We start from the raw sequence: 18,144 nt of genomic DNA, 5'->3' as shown, positions 1-18,144 counted from the left end.
AGGGCCTAACAAATAAGTGGCTCACAAAAGAGGAAGTTGAATTTCTGCAAGTACAACACCCAGTATGCCCTATACTATATACTTTGCCCAAGATACACAAATCAGAAACCAACCCACCTGGGAGGCCCATAATATCTGCGAGATCCTCTCTTCTACAGCCCCTAGCTATATTTATCGACCACCATCTTCAACCACTGGTAACCAACAGTAGCACATATATTCGCGATACAGGAGACTTCATCGATAAACTACAAGGGATTAACATCAGTGGCACCCCATGCCTAGCAACCATGGACGTTTCATCACTCTATACTGTGATACCCCACCTGGACGGACTGCATGTACTCAACCAAAAACTGGATGAGAGGCAGACCTTACAGCCCCCTACGGATTTTCTGATAGAAATGGCCAGATTGATACTTACATGCAACCATTTCTTATACAACAAAAAGTACTATATCCAAACATCGGGAACCGCGATGGGTTCCAATCTGGCACCCGCCTACGCCGGGATCTACATGCATGAATTTGAAAACAGATTTATCTTATCAAAATACTCAGATGCCATCCAGTTTTACAAGAGGTATATTGACGACGTCTTCTTAATCTGGACAGAATCCACCACCAAATTCGAGGAAATGGTAACAGATCTAAACAACTTGGACAGTCCAATAAAATTCACACACCAAATCAACCCAGAGACCATTACCTTCCTAGATATCAATATCTCCATAAAAGAAGGAGTACTACAGACCTGCGTACATCGTAAAGCGACAGACCGGAACACTTTACTTATCTCAAGCAGCCAACATCCACCAGCTCTAAAAAACCACTTGCCGATCTCACAGTACATGCGTGTTATTAGGAATAACACCAACTCCCATCGCACAGAACAACAATTAGCTGAAATGACAGACCGATTCAAGGAGAGGGGGTATGACCCAAAGACCCTCAAAAAATGCCTTACGAAGGCCCGCAACAACATGGAGAAGTCAGGTGAAGTAAATCCCAACAAAACCAAGGACACTAAACGCATGATCTATGTGTCCACATATAACCATGCCTCCACCACAATACAAAGGAGTGTGAAGAAACACTGGCCAATCGTCAGTACAGACAGCGCACTAAAACTCCAGATGCAAGCACCTCCCATGATGGCCTACAAGAAGGGGCCAAATCTGAAACAGCTGCTGATGAGACCCACACTCACCCCAGATACCCCAAAGGGAACCACCTGGCTACATTCCCAACGCCCAGGCTGCTACAAGTGCGCAGGATGCACTACCTGCAATAGTATGAACACTGGATCATCATTCCCACATCCCCAATCAGGCAAACAGATAAAAATTAAATACAGATTGCACTGCTTATTGGACCACGTGATTTATTTATTAATCTGCCCTTGTGGTCTGGCTTACGTAGGCATGACTACACGAAAGTTCCGAGAACGCATGGCCAACCACCGGAATTCCATACGGGCAGCCATCGATACAAACAAAACTGATCTACCTATTCCAAGACATTTTCTAAAAGAAGGACATCAAGTATCTAGCCTCCGATGCCGGCTGATCGATTGGATCCCCCCACCAACCCGAGGGGGTGATAGAGGCTTGCTCTTAAAAAAGAAAGAAAGCCGGTGGATCTTCCGATTAGGAACTTTGGCCCCACATGGACTAAATGAAAACAACCCACTGAACATTTTTTTGAAATAAGTCTTTGTCATATGTAATTTTTTTTCATTTATTTCATGGGCTTGCCTTTTTTCCGCTTTCCCGTGCTGTTTTCCCAAAATATGTTGTGCATCTTGTTTTTTCTTATCATGCTTTTCTCATCATGTTTTTTCTCATCATGTTTTTACTCATCATGTTCTTTCTCATCATGTTTTTTCCCATCATGTCTTTTCTCATCATGGTTTTTCATATCATTTTTTTTCCATATCATGTTTTTCATATAATGTCTATACGTCATCATGCTTATTGTATTCAAGTAGCTGAATCCATATTGCAATAGTGTATCTTCAACCACTCACTTCAGCTTGTCAGGGTTTGGACCAAGAGCCGGTAACCCATAGCCTCCAGTGACCATTAAAATACCATCACCCTAATCATTAAAATACCATCACCCTAATCATGAGGATTCCTTAACAAAATTCTTTAAAATAATTGTGTTTTTTAAAACCTTTTCAAAAATTAAATATAAATAAAAAATTTAAAAAAATTAAAAAATAAAAAATTTATAATAAAATAAATAATATAAAATATAATAACTATGGAATATAGTTAAAATATTCTTTCATCACCAATAGCATTTTTTCAAGAGATGGATGAAACATTCAATCTCCCCCCGAATATTTTTTCTTAAAAACATCATTATCTTTAAAGAATTGACTAATGGCTCCCAACTGGCACCATTTGGCCTATTAACTGGCACTTTTCAGACACTTATTTTTCAAAAAAATGTAAATAACATTTTTTCTATGACATTAAGGTGTGAGCATCACTCCCCCATTACTAGTTCCGTATACGAATCCTTAAAATACTGTGTTGTCCTGTTCGATTGACATTATAAAAGCACAATAACCCCCTTGTTTTTTAGCTAAAAATCTAAAAATTTAAAATCCCTAGATCCACTACTTAATACCCAACATTAGACTTAGAATCCACATCTGAAATATCACACATAACAATATAAAAATTAAACATCCCATCTTTAGCACCTAACAGGCATGATTTGGCACCCCAACTGGTATTTCCAATATACACTTTTTCTCAACAATTTTTCTTAATAATGTTTTTTAATGTTTTTTAATGTTTGTTGCTGTTCCATTTTTTCAACCATTCCCCACGTCCAGCGGTATGGATATGTTTATTTCATTTGTTCTAAGAAGCGATCCCCTGACAAATGTACATCGGCACCTTATAAAACTTATGCAATGTGTATAAATGTAAACATTATTAATGTGTTGAGACTTGTTCTCCATCCAGAACCATGTAGATGTACTAGGGTGATCCCTCCCGGAACCCCGACCTTCCTGTATATAGTGATTTATACCAAAATTGTTAGGTTTACAGTTTTGCATTTAAACCGGATATCCCCATTTTCTCAGCAGTGATGCACCAGTACCACAGACACTGCCGCACATCCCACTTCCGGGCGATCACGCCCCTTGCAATTAGCTGCACTAAAAAAGCATATGCTGAGACCCGCCTCCGGGGACTCAGACGTGGCAGGGTGTGGTACATCAGAGACCTGCACTTCCGGTGATGCAACTTCCTGTTTCTGGCCGGACACGCCTCACCGGTGGGCGGGGATCCAGGCATCACATGATTTCAAACACACAGGTATAAAGGTCGGGCCCGGGCAGGTTCATTCATGGTGTCCTCCTGCAGTAGGAGGTTTTCCAACATACTTCATGTTGCCCCATCGATGATTATGTGTACTTTGCTGACTCATGTAAGTTCCTTTTTTTTGTACCTATGTTTTTTCTTTGTGCATCACTGTAATTGTTTTGATTGCATGCTCTCACATTGCTGTTTGCATGTCTTTTACACAATACAGGCTCCTTGATAAAGGTCCGCCTATATTGGACCGAAACGTCGGAGTATCATTGAGCACAATATATTGTACCAACTTATTGGATGACTAATAAATCAAAATACTTGGATTACAACAAGTTTATGACTTTACTTAGGAGAGTGCCTATTTTCTCCCCGGAGAAACCCTCGGATTATATATATATATATATATATATATATATATATATATATATATATATATATATATATATATATATATATATATATATATATAGACGAGGGTTTGTTCGGCACTCCGGACGACCAGATTAAGCACCGCGGTGCCTTCCTCCGCAAACAATGTAGAAAAGATGGACCAGGAGCTTATGGTAGGGCTCCCAGAAATAAGGCGGCACTCACGGAATTAGTTTGAAACAAGTTAATGTCACCTTTAATACATTAACTTGTTTCAAACTAATTCCGTGAGTGCCGCCTTATTTCTGGGAGCCCTACCATAAGCTCCTGGTCCATCTTTTCTATATATATATATATATATATATATATTTATCCGTCCGTGCGCTGGAATAAGAGCACCAGATGCTCGAAACGCGTTGGTATTTACTGACACCAGCTTGTACCAGTGGGAAAATAATTGTTTATTTGCAGGGCTGGATAATATTGTCTGGTGGTCACATAAGATTTTAAAAGGGAGACAACATTTTAAAGATGGGGCTTCCTCTTCCATATGTATTCACAGATGTGACAGGGCATGTGGTGTCCTCCCACCAATATTCAGGAAATGTATTTACCTTACAGCACAAAAAAACTCAGAGCAAATATGTCTTTGCCGTCGGCCTTATCTGGACACAAATCTTATTAGGTGAGTCAGAGATAATATGAAATATACTCACTTTTTTTTTACTTGATTCCATGTAGATTAGGGTTGTTAATGTTATATTAGCCAAACATGTGTTTAGGGGATTTTACATATGCCAATGAAGTGGGGTTTGGGGGTATGGGAACCTGTGGTAACGCCATGGATTTAATATTCTTAATAAATAATTTAGCATCAACTGTCATTATCTTCACCCACCTGTTTTCTTCATAAACGTCTCCCCAAGACACCGGGCCTCCTCCTGGATCCTTTCCTCGATGCTCCTCTTCCCCATTCCAAAATTCCTCATAGTTGTGAGAGCGAAGCGACGCATTATCTTCCACCTTTCTCCACTGCTCATGATGACCCCTAAAAATACAAACAATTTTGTGACGCCCATATAATATTTTCTCCAAAATTAGTTTAACTTCATAAAGCAAGCAAAACACTTCTACCTGGAAGGTGGACCGGCTTACAGTAGCCATGCAAAAGAAATCATTATGATCAGATGTATTCTCATACACTTAGAATGTTTTGGATTTGGTTTTACATCTGTATTACAGTAATTGTGTGTTTTGGTTTAGGTACTAAATTTAAAGTGCTTTGGTTTTAGATGTTTTTTTTTTAAAAAAATGCTAAATACAGCTAAAATTGTGTTATTTAGGCCTGTTTTTGTTCCTACAGTTCTCCCACTCACCCTTTTATTCAATATTAAAAAGGATATGCACGGTGTAACAATCCAAGGTCAAGGTTCTCTCTTGATGCCGGCTGCTATCAAAAGCAAAAATATAGGCCCTTATTCAGATCTGATCGCAGTACAAATTTGTTCTCAAAATGGGCAAAACCATGTGCACTGAAGGAGGGGCAGATGTAACATGTACAGAGAGAGTTAGATTTGTGTGAGTTATTTTGTTTCTGTGCAGGGTAAATACTGGCTGCATTACTTTTACACTGCAATTTAGATTTCAGTTTCAACACACCCCACCCAAATCTAACTCTCTCTGCACATGTTACATCTGCCCCACCTGCAGTGCACATGGGTTTGCCCATTATGAGAACAATTTTGTACTGCGATCAAATCTGAATAAGGGCCATAGTGCTATGGATTTTTGGAGGGAGGAGCAGGGCCACCGACAGGGGGGTGCCCTGGGTACAGCTTTCAGCCCGGGCTCTAGAGGGGCCCGGGCAGCTGCCCACAGCCGCCCCACACCTGCACCCGCACCCAGCCTCCTTTACCTGGTGCCGGCGGCCAGGCATGCACAATACACAGTGCAGCCTGCAGAGCGCCGAGCCTAGGACACAGAGGGGCTTGGCGCTCTGCAGGCTGCACTGTGCAGTGTGCGCTCCGGACCTGACAGTGGAAACTGAAGGAGCCGGAGGACGTTGCCGCGACATGATGGTAAGTAATGGGGATGGGGTAGGGGGAGGCGGGGTGCTGACAGGTGGGGGCGGGCACGTGGGGGTGTTTGTGCGGCCGGAGGTATGGCGCGGTGCCGCTGGGGGCCCGGACTGTAGGTCAGTCGCAGGCCACAATATTTCTAGTGGCGGCCCTGGGGAGGAGGGCCCCAAATGGGTATCTTGCTGAGGGCCCCATGATGTCTAATTCCGCCTCTGCCTGTGGCGCTGAGAGTGGCTATTTGCAACGACTATAGTGACAGTGTACGAGGAATTCTCGGTATATTGTAACATTGCAGTGCTGAATAAATATTTGGCTGAGATATTTTTAAACACTCCAATCTTATCATATTCAAATGCTATTTACTTTTTCATTGCAGTTTTATTTATAACTCTAATCAACGCACTTCTATCTAATCCTTTACATCGGAAAAAAATTGTGAGCCTTGGGTAATGTGTCGGCTACACAGTCCACTGTGGAGGACTATGAAGCCGGCACCCTCTCCTACACATGCAGACATCTGGGGCTGGATGGGGACTGAGCCTAGGAGTATAGCCTGGAGGATTTCATCAGTGGTAGTGATATGATTTTATATATTTTTCGACGTGAGTGCACTGTGAGAATAATAAATTGTTATTTTAGTCTGACAATATCGCAATTTCTGAAAATTCTACTGTGATCAAATGTAAGATTTATGGTGTGTTATTTACCTCCTAATTGCAAGTCACATAGATGCCAACGTGACATCATCCCCCTTTTTGTTGCATGCATTCCAAGGGCTTTTTGGTAGAAGCCCTGTGTGTTCACGGGCAGCATTTGTGAATATCTGCGCAATCTGTTTGAACCTATCCCAAACATAATTTATCTTTTAAAATGTGTTAGTGAGTAATGAGTGCACCTGTGCACCTGCTGGGTAACCCAGAAAACAGGAACTGTTGGGGGTATTTGAGGGCCGAGGTTGGGGACCACTGGAATAAACCATTTAGCGTTATAAAGGCAAACGCTACAAAGTAATCTGTGCCAATTTTGCTTCTGTTCGATAAAAAGCTGCCTCTGTCTATAGTCAAACTCATTTACAGCTAGAGATGAGTGGTTTCAATGTACTCAAATTTTAAAAAGGGCATTTTGTTGGCTATTGGCTCTCACATATTTTGGATAGCCATAAGATAAATCCAGATAAATCCAAACTTGGGAACTTGTTTCCTAGCACGGCCACACCGATTCTAGTCGGGGGCATCGCAGGTAAAAAAATCAAATCGGTCGCATCGCATGCGTGCTAAAAAATCGCATGCGATGGTCCCGACACGATGCCCCCGATTTCCCATAGGGAACAATGTTAAATGCCTCAATTTACCCAAATGAACAGGGAACAATGTTAAATGGTCCAGAAACCCCCCAAAACACCCCAGAACAGTGAAACGGCCCCCCAAAATTAGTTAACGGCACCCCACGATCAACGTGAACCCGAAGCGTGGCGAGCGCAGCGAGCCCGCGAGGGGCGTCGGTACGCGTCCTCCGACCTTTTCATACCCCCACTATCCACGTCGGCGTGGAGTTGAGAATAGTGTGGCGAGCGCAGCGAGCCACCGAGCCCGAAGCGTGGCGAGCGCAGCGAGCCCCGCGAGGGGACGCGGATACCTTCACAGTTATACGCGTCCCCTCGCGGGCTTCACAGGTGTCCGTGGCGACGCGGACAATTGTGAAGGCCGCGAGGGGACGCGTTTACCTGTGAAGGTATCCGCGTCCGCTCGCCACGCTTCGGGCTCGGTGGCTCGCTGCACTCGCCACACTATTCTATTCTCAACTCCACGCCGACGTGGATAGTGGGGGTATGAAAAGGTCGGAGGACGCGTACCGCCGCCCCTCGCGGGCTCGCTGCGCTCGCCACGCTTCGGGTTCGCGTTGATCGTGGGGTGGCGTTAACTAATTTTGGGGGGCCATTTCACTGTTCGGGGGTGTTTTTGGGGTTTCTGGACCATTTAACATTGTTCCCTGTTGATTTGGGTAAATTGAGCCATTTAACATTGTTCCCTATGGGAAATCGGGGGCATCGCGTCGGGACCATTTAATGCTTATTTAGCCGCATGCGACGCGACCGACGCGATTTTTTAACTTTTCAATGCATTTCAATGGGAAATCGGGTCCATCGCGTCGGGGGCAATCGCATACCACTATTAAGGGCACAAGATCAATGCGATTGTGGCCGTGCTAGGAAACAAGTACCCAAACTTGCGATAGTTTGGCGAGAAGAACCGAGTAAATCAAAACCTGCTCCCCAGCCTACATTCACCTCTCCACAATAAAGCTGGGTACACACTACACAATGGGCCTTATTTTGGTTGCTTCGCTTCGCCGCAGGTTCGCATGGGGGAGTGATGTTTTCTTTCTGCGCATGCACATTTTTGCACATGTGCATATGCTGGGTGCTAGCGTGCACGGTGATCTGCTAGTTCCCAATCCCATTATGGCAATTTTTACACTGATTTTGACATATTCACTTGGCACTCAAAGGGTTAAGTGTGTGTTTGAGTCATTAAGTAATCAACCTAGGGGAGAAAGCCTCCTGGACCTGGCGGAAATCCAATACAATTCAAGTGCTTTCACTGATGCAAAATTACATCACCAGTGGCTGTTGTTAATCCTGCTCCTCATGTATCTGCAATTTGAGCCAGAGTGCAGTAAAACTGCATACCCTCCAACATGACCCATTGCATTCGGTACACAATGATCTGCTCCTGGACTTCCCTGGTAATGTAGGATTGCCAGCATCTGTGTGGAACTAGGTAATTGATGAGAAGGGTGTTTCAACTCAGGTGACGGCACTCATACATTACCAGGGAAGTCCAGGAACAGAGCATTGTTTACCGAATGTAATGGGCCATGATGGAGGGTATGAAAATGAGCTGCGAGTTCACAGGTATAAGGTGGCCATACATCTACAGATCGATTGTCAGATTAGGCTAGTTGGAACAAAAACCTGGTAATGGATGAGTAACAGTTTTTGGCAGTTTTCCAGCATTTCAAAGCAAATGGTCAACTGTCATTTACATTCATCCATTACCAGATTTTTGTTTCAAACAGCCCAATCTGACAATCGATCTGTAGATGTATGGCAGCCTTTAATCTAGAAATCCATCCCTGATATAAAGTAGCAGCATAGAAATGTTTCCTTGGAGCATTTCAGTGCAAGTCTGTATATTCTCAACTGTTCCATCTGCAGATCCCTTAAGTTTGTGAACCTCACCTTAATATGGTTGTCAACATCACTCTCCTACCGAATAGCTATCCTACGCTCACCCTCTTGTACTGACCACGTCCTCACTTCTCTTTACTATTTCTCTCTTTCTTCTTTTGAATGTTACACAATTCACTGTTTCACACTTACTCTCATCGATGCAAACATTTTCATCTTCCCTGTTCCCTTCTTCCAATTTCTTGACATCTGTCTTCCATATTTTTCTCTTCTCTGATATTGACTTTGAAATTGGCACCAAAACAATCTGCGGTAACAATATTGTAACAAGCGCTCCTGGTGCCCTGTACTGGCCCCGTCTCCTTTACGTGTGATGTCATGATGACATATACAGGGGGCGGGGTAACTGGCAATGACAGCCATAACTAGCAGGTTTAATAGGCACAGAATTCCCAGAGTTCCTGGATTTTGGTCAGAATTGGACACAGGACTGGAGTTTCTAAAAGCGGGATTGGTCCATTGCTAAAAGGTGGATGTGCCAGAAGAGATCCAAAATATCTGAAAGCATAGGGGCCCAGCTATGGGTTAATACAGCTCTGCTACTACTACTATTACTACCATATTTTTATAACCACTTGTTTACCCTAAAAGAAATCAGAGCAAAGTGATTTTTAAGTGTTAATAAATATTTTTTAAATGAGCATAATATGTAAGAAAAAAATGTAAGGATGTGCTGAGTATTTAGCACTTTTTAGATGTAAAGTGACACACTATAAAACTTCAGTAAAATAAAAGTACTGATAAATTCTTAGGAAACTGGAAAAGTTAAGCCCCAAACACACTAAGCAATATTTTAAACAAAATCGTTAATTTTTTGCCCTTCTGAGTGATTATCATTTGTAATATTGTTTAGTGTGTGCACACTATATTGTTAATGATGTGCACTCCCTCGTGTCAATAACAATGTCCTTCATTGTGTGTACATACAACTTGACTACATTGTCAATGACTACATGTATGGAGCATGGATAGGATGACCACACTGAATGATATGATAACGACATCGTTCAGTGTGTACTATAGTGTATAATTTGCCAGGAAGTTCAGTATGCACTATTAACTAATATCGCTCATGGAGCCAATCTTCTATTGTGTATGGGGCTTATTACATAAACCAGTGGTTTCCAAACTGTATGCCGTGGCACCCTGGGGTACCTTGGGGGACTTTTAGGGGTGCCCAGGGTTGGTGGTCCAGGACCACTTCAAGATCCTTTGGCCATTATAATAGTCAAATTGTGGACAAACAGAAGTGAATTCTGTACATTACCATACAACTGACCCTAAGGATGAGATATAAACACAATTTATTTAACTTAATCTTTGTTTCTGACATTCTCAATAAGAAACCTTTAACCCAGGGTGCCGCGGACACGTTTCTGATTTTTCTGGGTGCCGTGATTCAAAAACTTTGGGAACCCCTGACATAGACCATGTCCTGCCCTCTTAAAGAGCAGATCTGGAGGTGTTTTCAGAATACCTTATGGTATGAAATGTGTGTATATTCTCACGATCCCCTCATTTCTTTTGATGAGGTTTAAATTATGGTGGATTGAAACCTTGGAAGAGTTATCATTTCTAGTTTTACAAATGGATGGAAGAAAGATGGAAAATATGGATCTGGTTTCACAGCATTTTCCTTGACTTGTTTCTGGGTTGACGTTATTTTTGACTGTATTATAATTATAGGAATACTGTAATAATGTTATTTTATTTATAACAATGTTATTTAAATAGGGCTCTTTTCCAATAGTACTCAGGGGTATTGCTAATTTAATATGGTCATGAATGGAAATGCTTTTACGGTATGCCCCATTGTACTCATCTTTGATGGCTTGTATGTAATTGTCATGTTTTAGTAAAGAAAAATCTTTAATAAAATAGTGATAAATAATTAATTAGATTTACTTTTTTTTAAATGTATAAGATTAAAGTCAATTACTCTAAAGTGCTAATGTTACTGCGTACATCTATGAGAAGGTGCTTGAAAGATCATGTGAGGACATGAAGTGTTTTTTTTTCTATGAACTATGGACATTGATACACAGTACTATACTCCCACCTGGGGTGCTGCTGTGTGTTGGACTCCTGCCATTCCTGTTATGAGGTTAGGGATCTATGTACTAACTGGAGATGACGTTAACAAACAGCAAAGTCAGAGAAAATCCTTGTACATATTGCATCTGGATTTGTACTAAAGGTATTTCTCTGCCTTCTGGACACTATCGCTAAGTCTGGGCCACAACTAGGGTGTGGCTAGGGGGTCACATGTCCCGGGTGCTGGATGTGATACTCATACATGCATGTAGGTGACCTCCCTTGCCCAGGGTGATGAAAATCTAAGTTTCGGCTCTGGCCAAGTGCAGATTAGAAAATTACGCTGCTACAAGCATCTAGAACTGCTTCAGTCTATCAGAGCGAAGTATTTCCAGAGTTTCCATTGCTCCTACTTTAGATTTTGTTATCAGTCTCCTGCATGTTGTCTTGATACAGTACATATCCTGCCACTTACCACAACTATACTGATAACACATATTTGCTAACATATGCTATTAGTAAGAACTGTGCTTTGACAAGACTTCTGGTTTATGGCTTTGGGAGTCCACCAGGGAATGTGCAGATGGACCTGGTGACCATAGGAGTTGCTGGTAGGAATCTGAGTGAATTGATCTCATGGGAAAATGCAGAAGGAAAGAAGCCCAAATGCTTGCGTTACTCTCTGCAATGAAGCTTTGGGACATGGAGTTTAGCACTGCACATATGGAAAATACGGCCAAAATCTGTAAATTGAGTCTTCTGTGTTTTGGCAACATTTTTACCAGGATCACCACAAAACCTTTTTGATAAATGTGTGTGTGTGTGTGTGTGAGGGGGGTATAATTCCATTATTTAAATCACTTAATGACACCCCTTTCCCACAACTCATTGGGCAGTATTCAATGAGAAAAGTTCTCCGTGTTTTGTGGAGAACTTGTGCTTTGTTCGCCTTGGACGGAGCATTTTGCTCTCCAAAAGCGAGCAACCCTATTCAATGTGAAATGTTCTCCGTCTTTCTAAGTGACTTTCTCCGTGTCTCTCCGTGTAGCAATTCTCCATCTTTTGATGGAGAGCTGGAATGTGAACTTTTAAACTAAAAGTTTTTTTTAAGAAATTTTGGTGTCAAAAAATCATTTTTTTTTTCTGTGAAGGGGCATGTTATTTTTATTCATGTGCTTATAGCACATGAATATATATTTAATTTAAAAAAAAAATATTTTTTTTTTTTTTTTTACACAGTGCAGCCAGCAGGGGGCCGGAGCGCTCGAGCCGCTCATTAGATATTCATATATTCACTGCACCCGAACGTAACTATGCACAAACGGGTGCAGTGAATACTGGGTCCCCCGCTGGCTATAGGGGGGTGCAGCCTGGGTCCTGGAGAGCCCCCCTCCCCTCCACAGTCCTCTGGAGCAGCCAGGGAGACTTTAATCTCTCTGGCTGCTTCCGGCTCCCTGAAACCTCCCTGCTCCCTGTAGGGGTTAAGACTCTCCGCGAGTGGCGGAGAGCATCAGCCACATTGAATAGAGGGAGCAGGAGTGGCAGAGAGCCCTCCGGAACACGGAGAGTGCATGGAGAGCAAAATAAAACGCTCTCCATGCACGGAGAACTTTTTCATTGAATACTGCCCATTGTGACCAGATGGAAATAAGGCGAGGTCAGGAGGTGCCATCAGAGAAGGGGGTGGGAGGACAAAGGTGAAATGGCAAAGGGGAGGAAAATGTGGGAGGGGAAAGAGGTGAGGAATATATAACGTGAAAGGAGATGAAGCTGCTCAGAAAGAGTATTACAGTGTATCTCCCTCTTGACACTGCCCATATTAACTGTAGATGGCAGCCACACTGTGCTCCTTGACCCAATACTTTTGACTTGCACCTCTCAAAGATTTGGGAGGGCAAGGTGCCCCCTTGCCCCTCCTGACCCAGCGCCGTTGAATCTTACTTTAGAACATCCAATCCATATTGTGAAAAGTTGAGATCAAGAGCCTGTAAGCACTGCACACACTGCACCTATTATAAATATGCCAGTGTGTGGCATGGTGGCCACCAACAGGGAGGAATCCTCTTCCGGTAATTTATGTTATCTGTAGGCTTCAGTGGTCAATGCCATTTTAAGGAACCCTCTTCTGGGGATATCTGCAATCTGTAGCCCATAGGCTACAGAAGCTAAAGCCATCTTCAGTTCATCTTGGCAAATATGACTGCTTTATAGACCTGTAGATTCTGTCATAAAAAAGCAAAACCATGGCAGACATGGAGATATCTGCTGAGGCTTTACCTTCTTACATACGGGGGGTGGGGTCCTAAATATTTGTGGGTGTTTTCAATTTACATAAAACAAATATAATTTGATAATTAGGTCCACTTGTGGCCTCGGTGTAGCTGCATTTGGCAACTAACAACAGGAACTTAGTAAATAGCAGGATACAGTTAATGCTCTGACAGATGTAATACTGAAACTGGAAGACTGATGTGACAAATCATATTATTACATTGTAATTATTATTTCAATTTGAACAATCTAAGCAGATTTACTGGAGTAAACACATTCATTGAAACTGAAATATTTCACATATATGAATGAAACATGGGGTGAAATGTAAAAGGATGAGAGAATCAGAAAGTGAGAGATTTGGTAAGAAATCTCTAGGTTTTTTTTTAAAGCGGCAATCATTTACACTGCAAAACCACTTTGATTTTGCAGTGTAAATGATTGCCACTTTAAAAAAAAAAAAAACACACGCTGGAGATTTCTTACCAAATCTCTTACTTTCTGAATCTATCATCCTATTAAATTTTACCCATTATATTCTGTAGTATTTTAGTATTTATATAGGCCCTCTGTCCTAGATTGATTTGATATTGTCATAGGTAACCAGCATTCTACATACTTGGTCTGGCTGGACTGCAGATTATTACACCTCAGGTGCTGGATGTATTTAAATCAGGGTTGCCGACCCTCCCGGAATTTCCGGGAGTCACCCGAAAATCGGGTACCCCCTCCCGGCCCCCGGAAGGGTGGGCAACCCTCCCGGATTCAGGGGGGACCCCCGCTGACCCCCGGATTGCCGCAATCCTCGGGTCTCAGAGGAGGGGGCGGAGCTAAAACGGCACAACCGCGTCATTTTAGCCCCGCCCCCTCCACGGAGATCACTGAATTCACGGCTTTAACAACATGGGGCGGGGCTTAGTGATGTCACTCATAAGCCCCGCCCCCTTAGCGGCTGCTGAAACTCTCCTCTCCGGGCTTCTCCCGGAGAGGAGAATCTTAAAGTCGGCAACCCTGATTTAAATGCTTTGGTAATTGATCATTCTGCACACTGCTTTAGATATCAGAAATGAGTTTTGACAAACTTAATTTTGCAAGTTAAAAAGCAAATCTCTGTTGCCTTTGTGAAGGGAGGAATATCTTATAACTCTTAATGACACATGCTATCTTGGAATGCATGGATGTTTATGTAAGCCACTTTTATTACCATTCATTGTAGTAGGGGGGTTGGGATTGGGTGGGGAGAGTCCAATTAATGAGTGTACATGCATTTAAAGATCAGTACATAGGCTGTGGGCCGAATAGGCTGTGTGCATAATAATTTTGAAGTGCACCATTTTTAAAGTGCGGCATAATTTAAATATAACTGTAGCGTTATACTGGCGTTCCATTGAAGTGAAACAGAAGGACAGAAAACAACAACTGAGAAAACCAAAGTCTGCTTTGAATGAGTTCAATTCATTCTCACAACATACTACTCCTGGCTACTTAATCTGGCTATTCAACCACAATATCATCATTTTTACATCTGCAAACAACTTTTACTATCACTGTTAATGCTTGTATTTGCACTGTCAGTTTTGAAAATGCCCAGCTGTACCTCTAATGACTTAACCTCTCCTGCTCTTCCATTGATAATAGGTGTCCCCCAAAATTTTATTCTTGGCCCTCTACTTCTCTATTTCTATACGTCCTCTCTGGGTGAGCTTATTTGCTTACTCAACTTCCACTATCACATCTATGCTGATAACACTGAAATCTACCGCTCCTTTCCTGATCTCTCTCCCTCTATCCTCACTCATATCTCCAACTGTCTCTCTGCTGTCTACTCTTGGATGACCCAGCCCTTTTTTAGACTTAAAATATCAAGGACTAAGCTGACCTCTTCCCACCCTCCTGCATAAAACCTGACCATCTCTCATCCTAACCTACTGTTTATGCTCACCTCTTTGTCACCCCTGTCTGTCTAACCCTCCCCTTTAGAATGTAAGCTCTCACGAGCAGGGCCCTTTCTCCTAATGTGCCTTTCTTAGAATATATAAACCACTGCCACCCTGATGATGGCTTTAGTGTCCTGTCCCCTGATGCAACTATCCGTATTAACCATGTACTTGTCCTAAACTGTCTTGTGCTGTAATTCGTTATGTGTTTTTGCTCATAACTATGCTTTGTAAAGCGCTGCGTAATATACTTGCGCTATATAAGAAACTGTTAATAAATATATATATATATATATACCTGGTGTGCTGGTATTTCTTCCGACCTTAAGCTAAGCCCGTGGAGTGCCGCTACCCTGCTGTCTATTTCATCCCCTTTGGTGATTGCACCCCGGCCGATGATTGCCCTGGAAACGGTTAGCCAGTCCCTCAGCATCTATATATATATATTTAAATATCTTACCATAATCCTTCAAGAACATCTCAACATTATCCAGCTCTCCTCTGTCACTAAACACATCGCTGTGATCAACCAGTGCCTCCTTCACGGCATCATAGCCAATCAGAACAACAGCATGAATATTTCCCAGGTAGATGGAATACACCGGTCCATACTGCTCACCCAGCTGTGGAGACACATAATCATTATATTACATTACATATATAACATTGCAGCTATTGTACATTTCCTTAGACACCATATTATGGCCAGATGCACTAAGCTTCAAAAGTGATAAAATGGAGAGTGATAAATAGCCAGCCAATCAGCTCCTACCTGACATTTTTCAAATCTGTGACATGACAGGAAGGAGCTGATTGGCTAGCTGTTTATTGTCACAAACTGTGGTGATCAGCTCCGTTTGCGACCGTGTCCCCTACCTTCACGCTGGTCCGCCCTGCGCTGCAGGTCCAATGCTTGTGCCGCCTCAGGTGGTGGATCATGGTGCGATGTCCCTTGTGCCCCCTGTGTCAGATGCAGTTAGGTCCATAGTTCCTTGCGGGACTCCCTGGTGAATACCGCTGGCAAGTTAGACTCCGTGCCCCTGCTTCTGGTCTCCGCCAACCCTCTGGTTCGCTGTGCCCAGGTGACCCGTGTATGTCATACATCAAGCCTCCTGCTATGCAAAGCTTCAACACGCTGCCCTTCCCAATGACACACTGCCATCAATACCCACCTGGTGGCATCTTATAAGTTCCACAGCCGCCACCTTCATTAAGTACAAGGATGTCTTCTTCATAGACATCCTTCATTTTGTGATAGGCCGACTCAGTGGTGCCCCGTCAGATCCTAGCGCCCTAAGCAGCTGCCTAAAGCTACTTAACGGTCAAGCTGGCCCTGGCTGTTTGGACTGAGGGCCCTGCTTATCAGAGGGACTGAGAAATAGTAGATGATGGGGTCGGTGGGAAGTGAGTCTATGGGGCAAATTGAGCATGACCATGAGGGTGACAGGCCCACACTTGTACTTTTTTTTTGTAGAAATTTGCTACATTTTAAGATACATTATACTTCTCAATGAGCAGCAGTAATTATGATCTTCTGTCTAAAGGTTCTTGATTAATTATGTTTGTATAAAGCAGCACGACTCAGCACTAGTCTGTTGTGTAATACCCTTTTCACAAATGCAGATGTATAATGGGTATTTGTACATGAACTAGCACAAGGGTGTATTAAGAGAGGAGTAGGTCCATGTTCCTCCATACGGGCCCCCTCCTCTCTGCTAGGAGCCGCTCAGTGCTGTAGAGCTTTAGAACAGTCTGACCCTACTGCGTGATGCCCATTTTTCAGTGGATATCTTCATTGCTGTTGCCAGCATGATGGGACTTCGGAGTGGTGAGTATTAAAAAAACGGGTGTAGCATGTGCGGTGTGCCCCCCCCCCCGCAGACTTCGGGGCCAATGTGCACCCCAAGCATTATAAATATAACACTGAACTTACATCAACCTGGGATTATTGCATGAGTGAAAAGGAAAAAAACAACCCTAGACTAAGACCTAGGTCCATGATCCTCCTCACGACCAGGTTCCTGAGACCTGGGAATATTACGGCTTTTATGCTGCATTCAGGTTACATGTCTTTAATTGGCATAAATGCATCCCCAATTTATTTAATCTCATTGGACATAATTATACATAGAGGAAATACATTATTGAGACAACCACTCTGAGCCCTGAAGACTTCTGTTACATTGCTATAATGAAGGTACAGTATAATTGCCCCAGCTTACCTTCAGCAAAGACTGTGGAAATTCTGTGGTGCTGATCTGCATAAAGTTCCCCAGCACGGGCAGAGGGGTGGGCCCCGGGGGCAGGTTCCTCTGCTTTATACGGTTCCACCATTTTATGAGATAAATCAGGAGAGTGACCCCAGCAGCCAGGAGAAGGCTCCCTGCGATGTTCAACGCCATGAGAACACAACAGAATAACAGCAATGCTGTGACCTGTGTCCCTCTGTGTTTATTGGTGATAAAGAATAGATTTGGCACAGCACATCAGTTCAAATCACACTGAGATAATACATGGGTTGGTTGTTTATCAGATAGGTAAATCGTAACAGTTGGCAAATGGTATATTAACCCCTTGAATTCTTTCTATAACACAACTACAGCCTGTTCATATTAAGGTGTCCAACTCTACTTACAGAAAAGATAACACTGAGGAGCTTATAAACCGTGTAACAAATGAAGACTGAAAGAAAGAATCCCTTGGCCATCCGTAAGTGCACTCACGTGAATTAAGGTAAGTATGGGCATCTAAAAAGTTTTTTTTTTTTTTTTTTGGGGGGGGGGTTGGTCTTTATTTTAAAGCATGTGGTTCTTGAAAAATTGCTGGCAGTAAGAGCGCAGGACTTCCCCTTAAGTTCATTATCA

At 42.8% G+C, this 18,144-nt stretch overlaps 1 protein-coding gene across 1 annotated transcript in view; it reads right to left on the bottom strand.

Moving 5' to 3' along the window:
• Nucleotides 1–17,751, bottom strand: part of LOC146036041 (cytochrome P450 2A4-like) — a 72,951-nt gene extending 55,200 nt beyond the window's left edge. Inside the window, exons 1-3 of the mRNA XM_083159808.1 lie at nt 17,503–17,751; nt 15,741–15,903; nt 4,609–4,758 (exon numbers count right to left, since the gene is read on the bottom strand). Of these exons, the coding sequence (XP_083015934.1) occupies nt 4,609–4,758; nt 15,741–15,903; nt 17,503–17,682 (493 nt within the window). The 5' untranslated portion in view covers nt 17,683–17,751. The remainder of the gene's footprint in view (nt 1–4,608; nt 4,759–15,740; nt 15,904–17,502) is intronic.
• Nucleotides 17,752–18,144: the final 393 nt, after the last annotated feature.

Source organism: Crinia signifera, chromosome 9, assembly GCF_055691185.1.
Source record: "Crinia signifera chromosome 9, ASM5569118v1, whole genome shotgun sequence".
NCBI lineage: Eukaryota > Metazoa > Chordata > Amphibia > Anura > Myobatrachidae > Crinia > Crinia signifera.
This window is presented reverse-complemented; position numbering and strand designations above follow the sequence as displayed.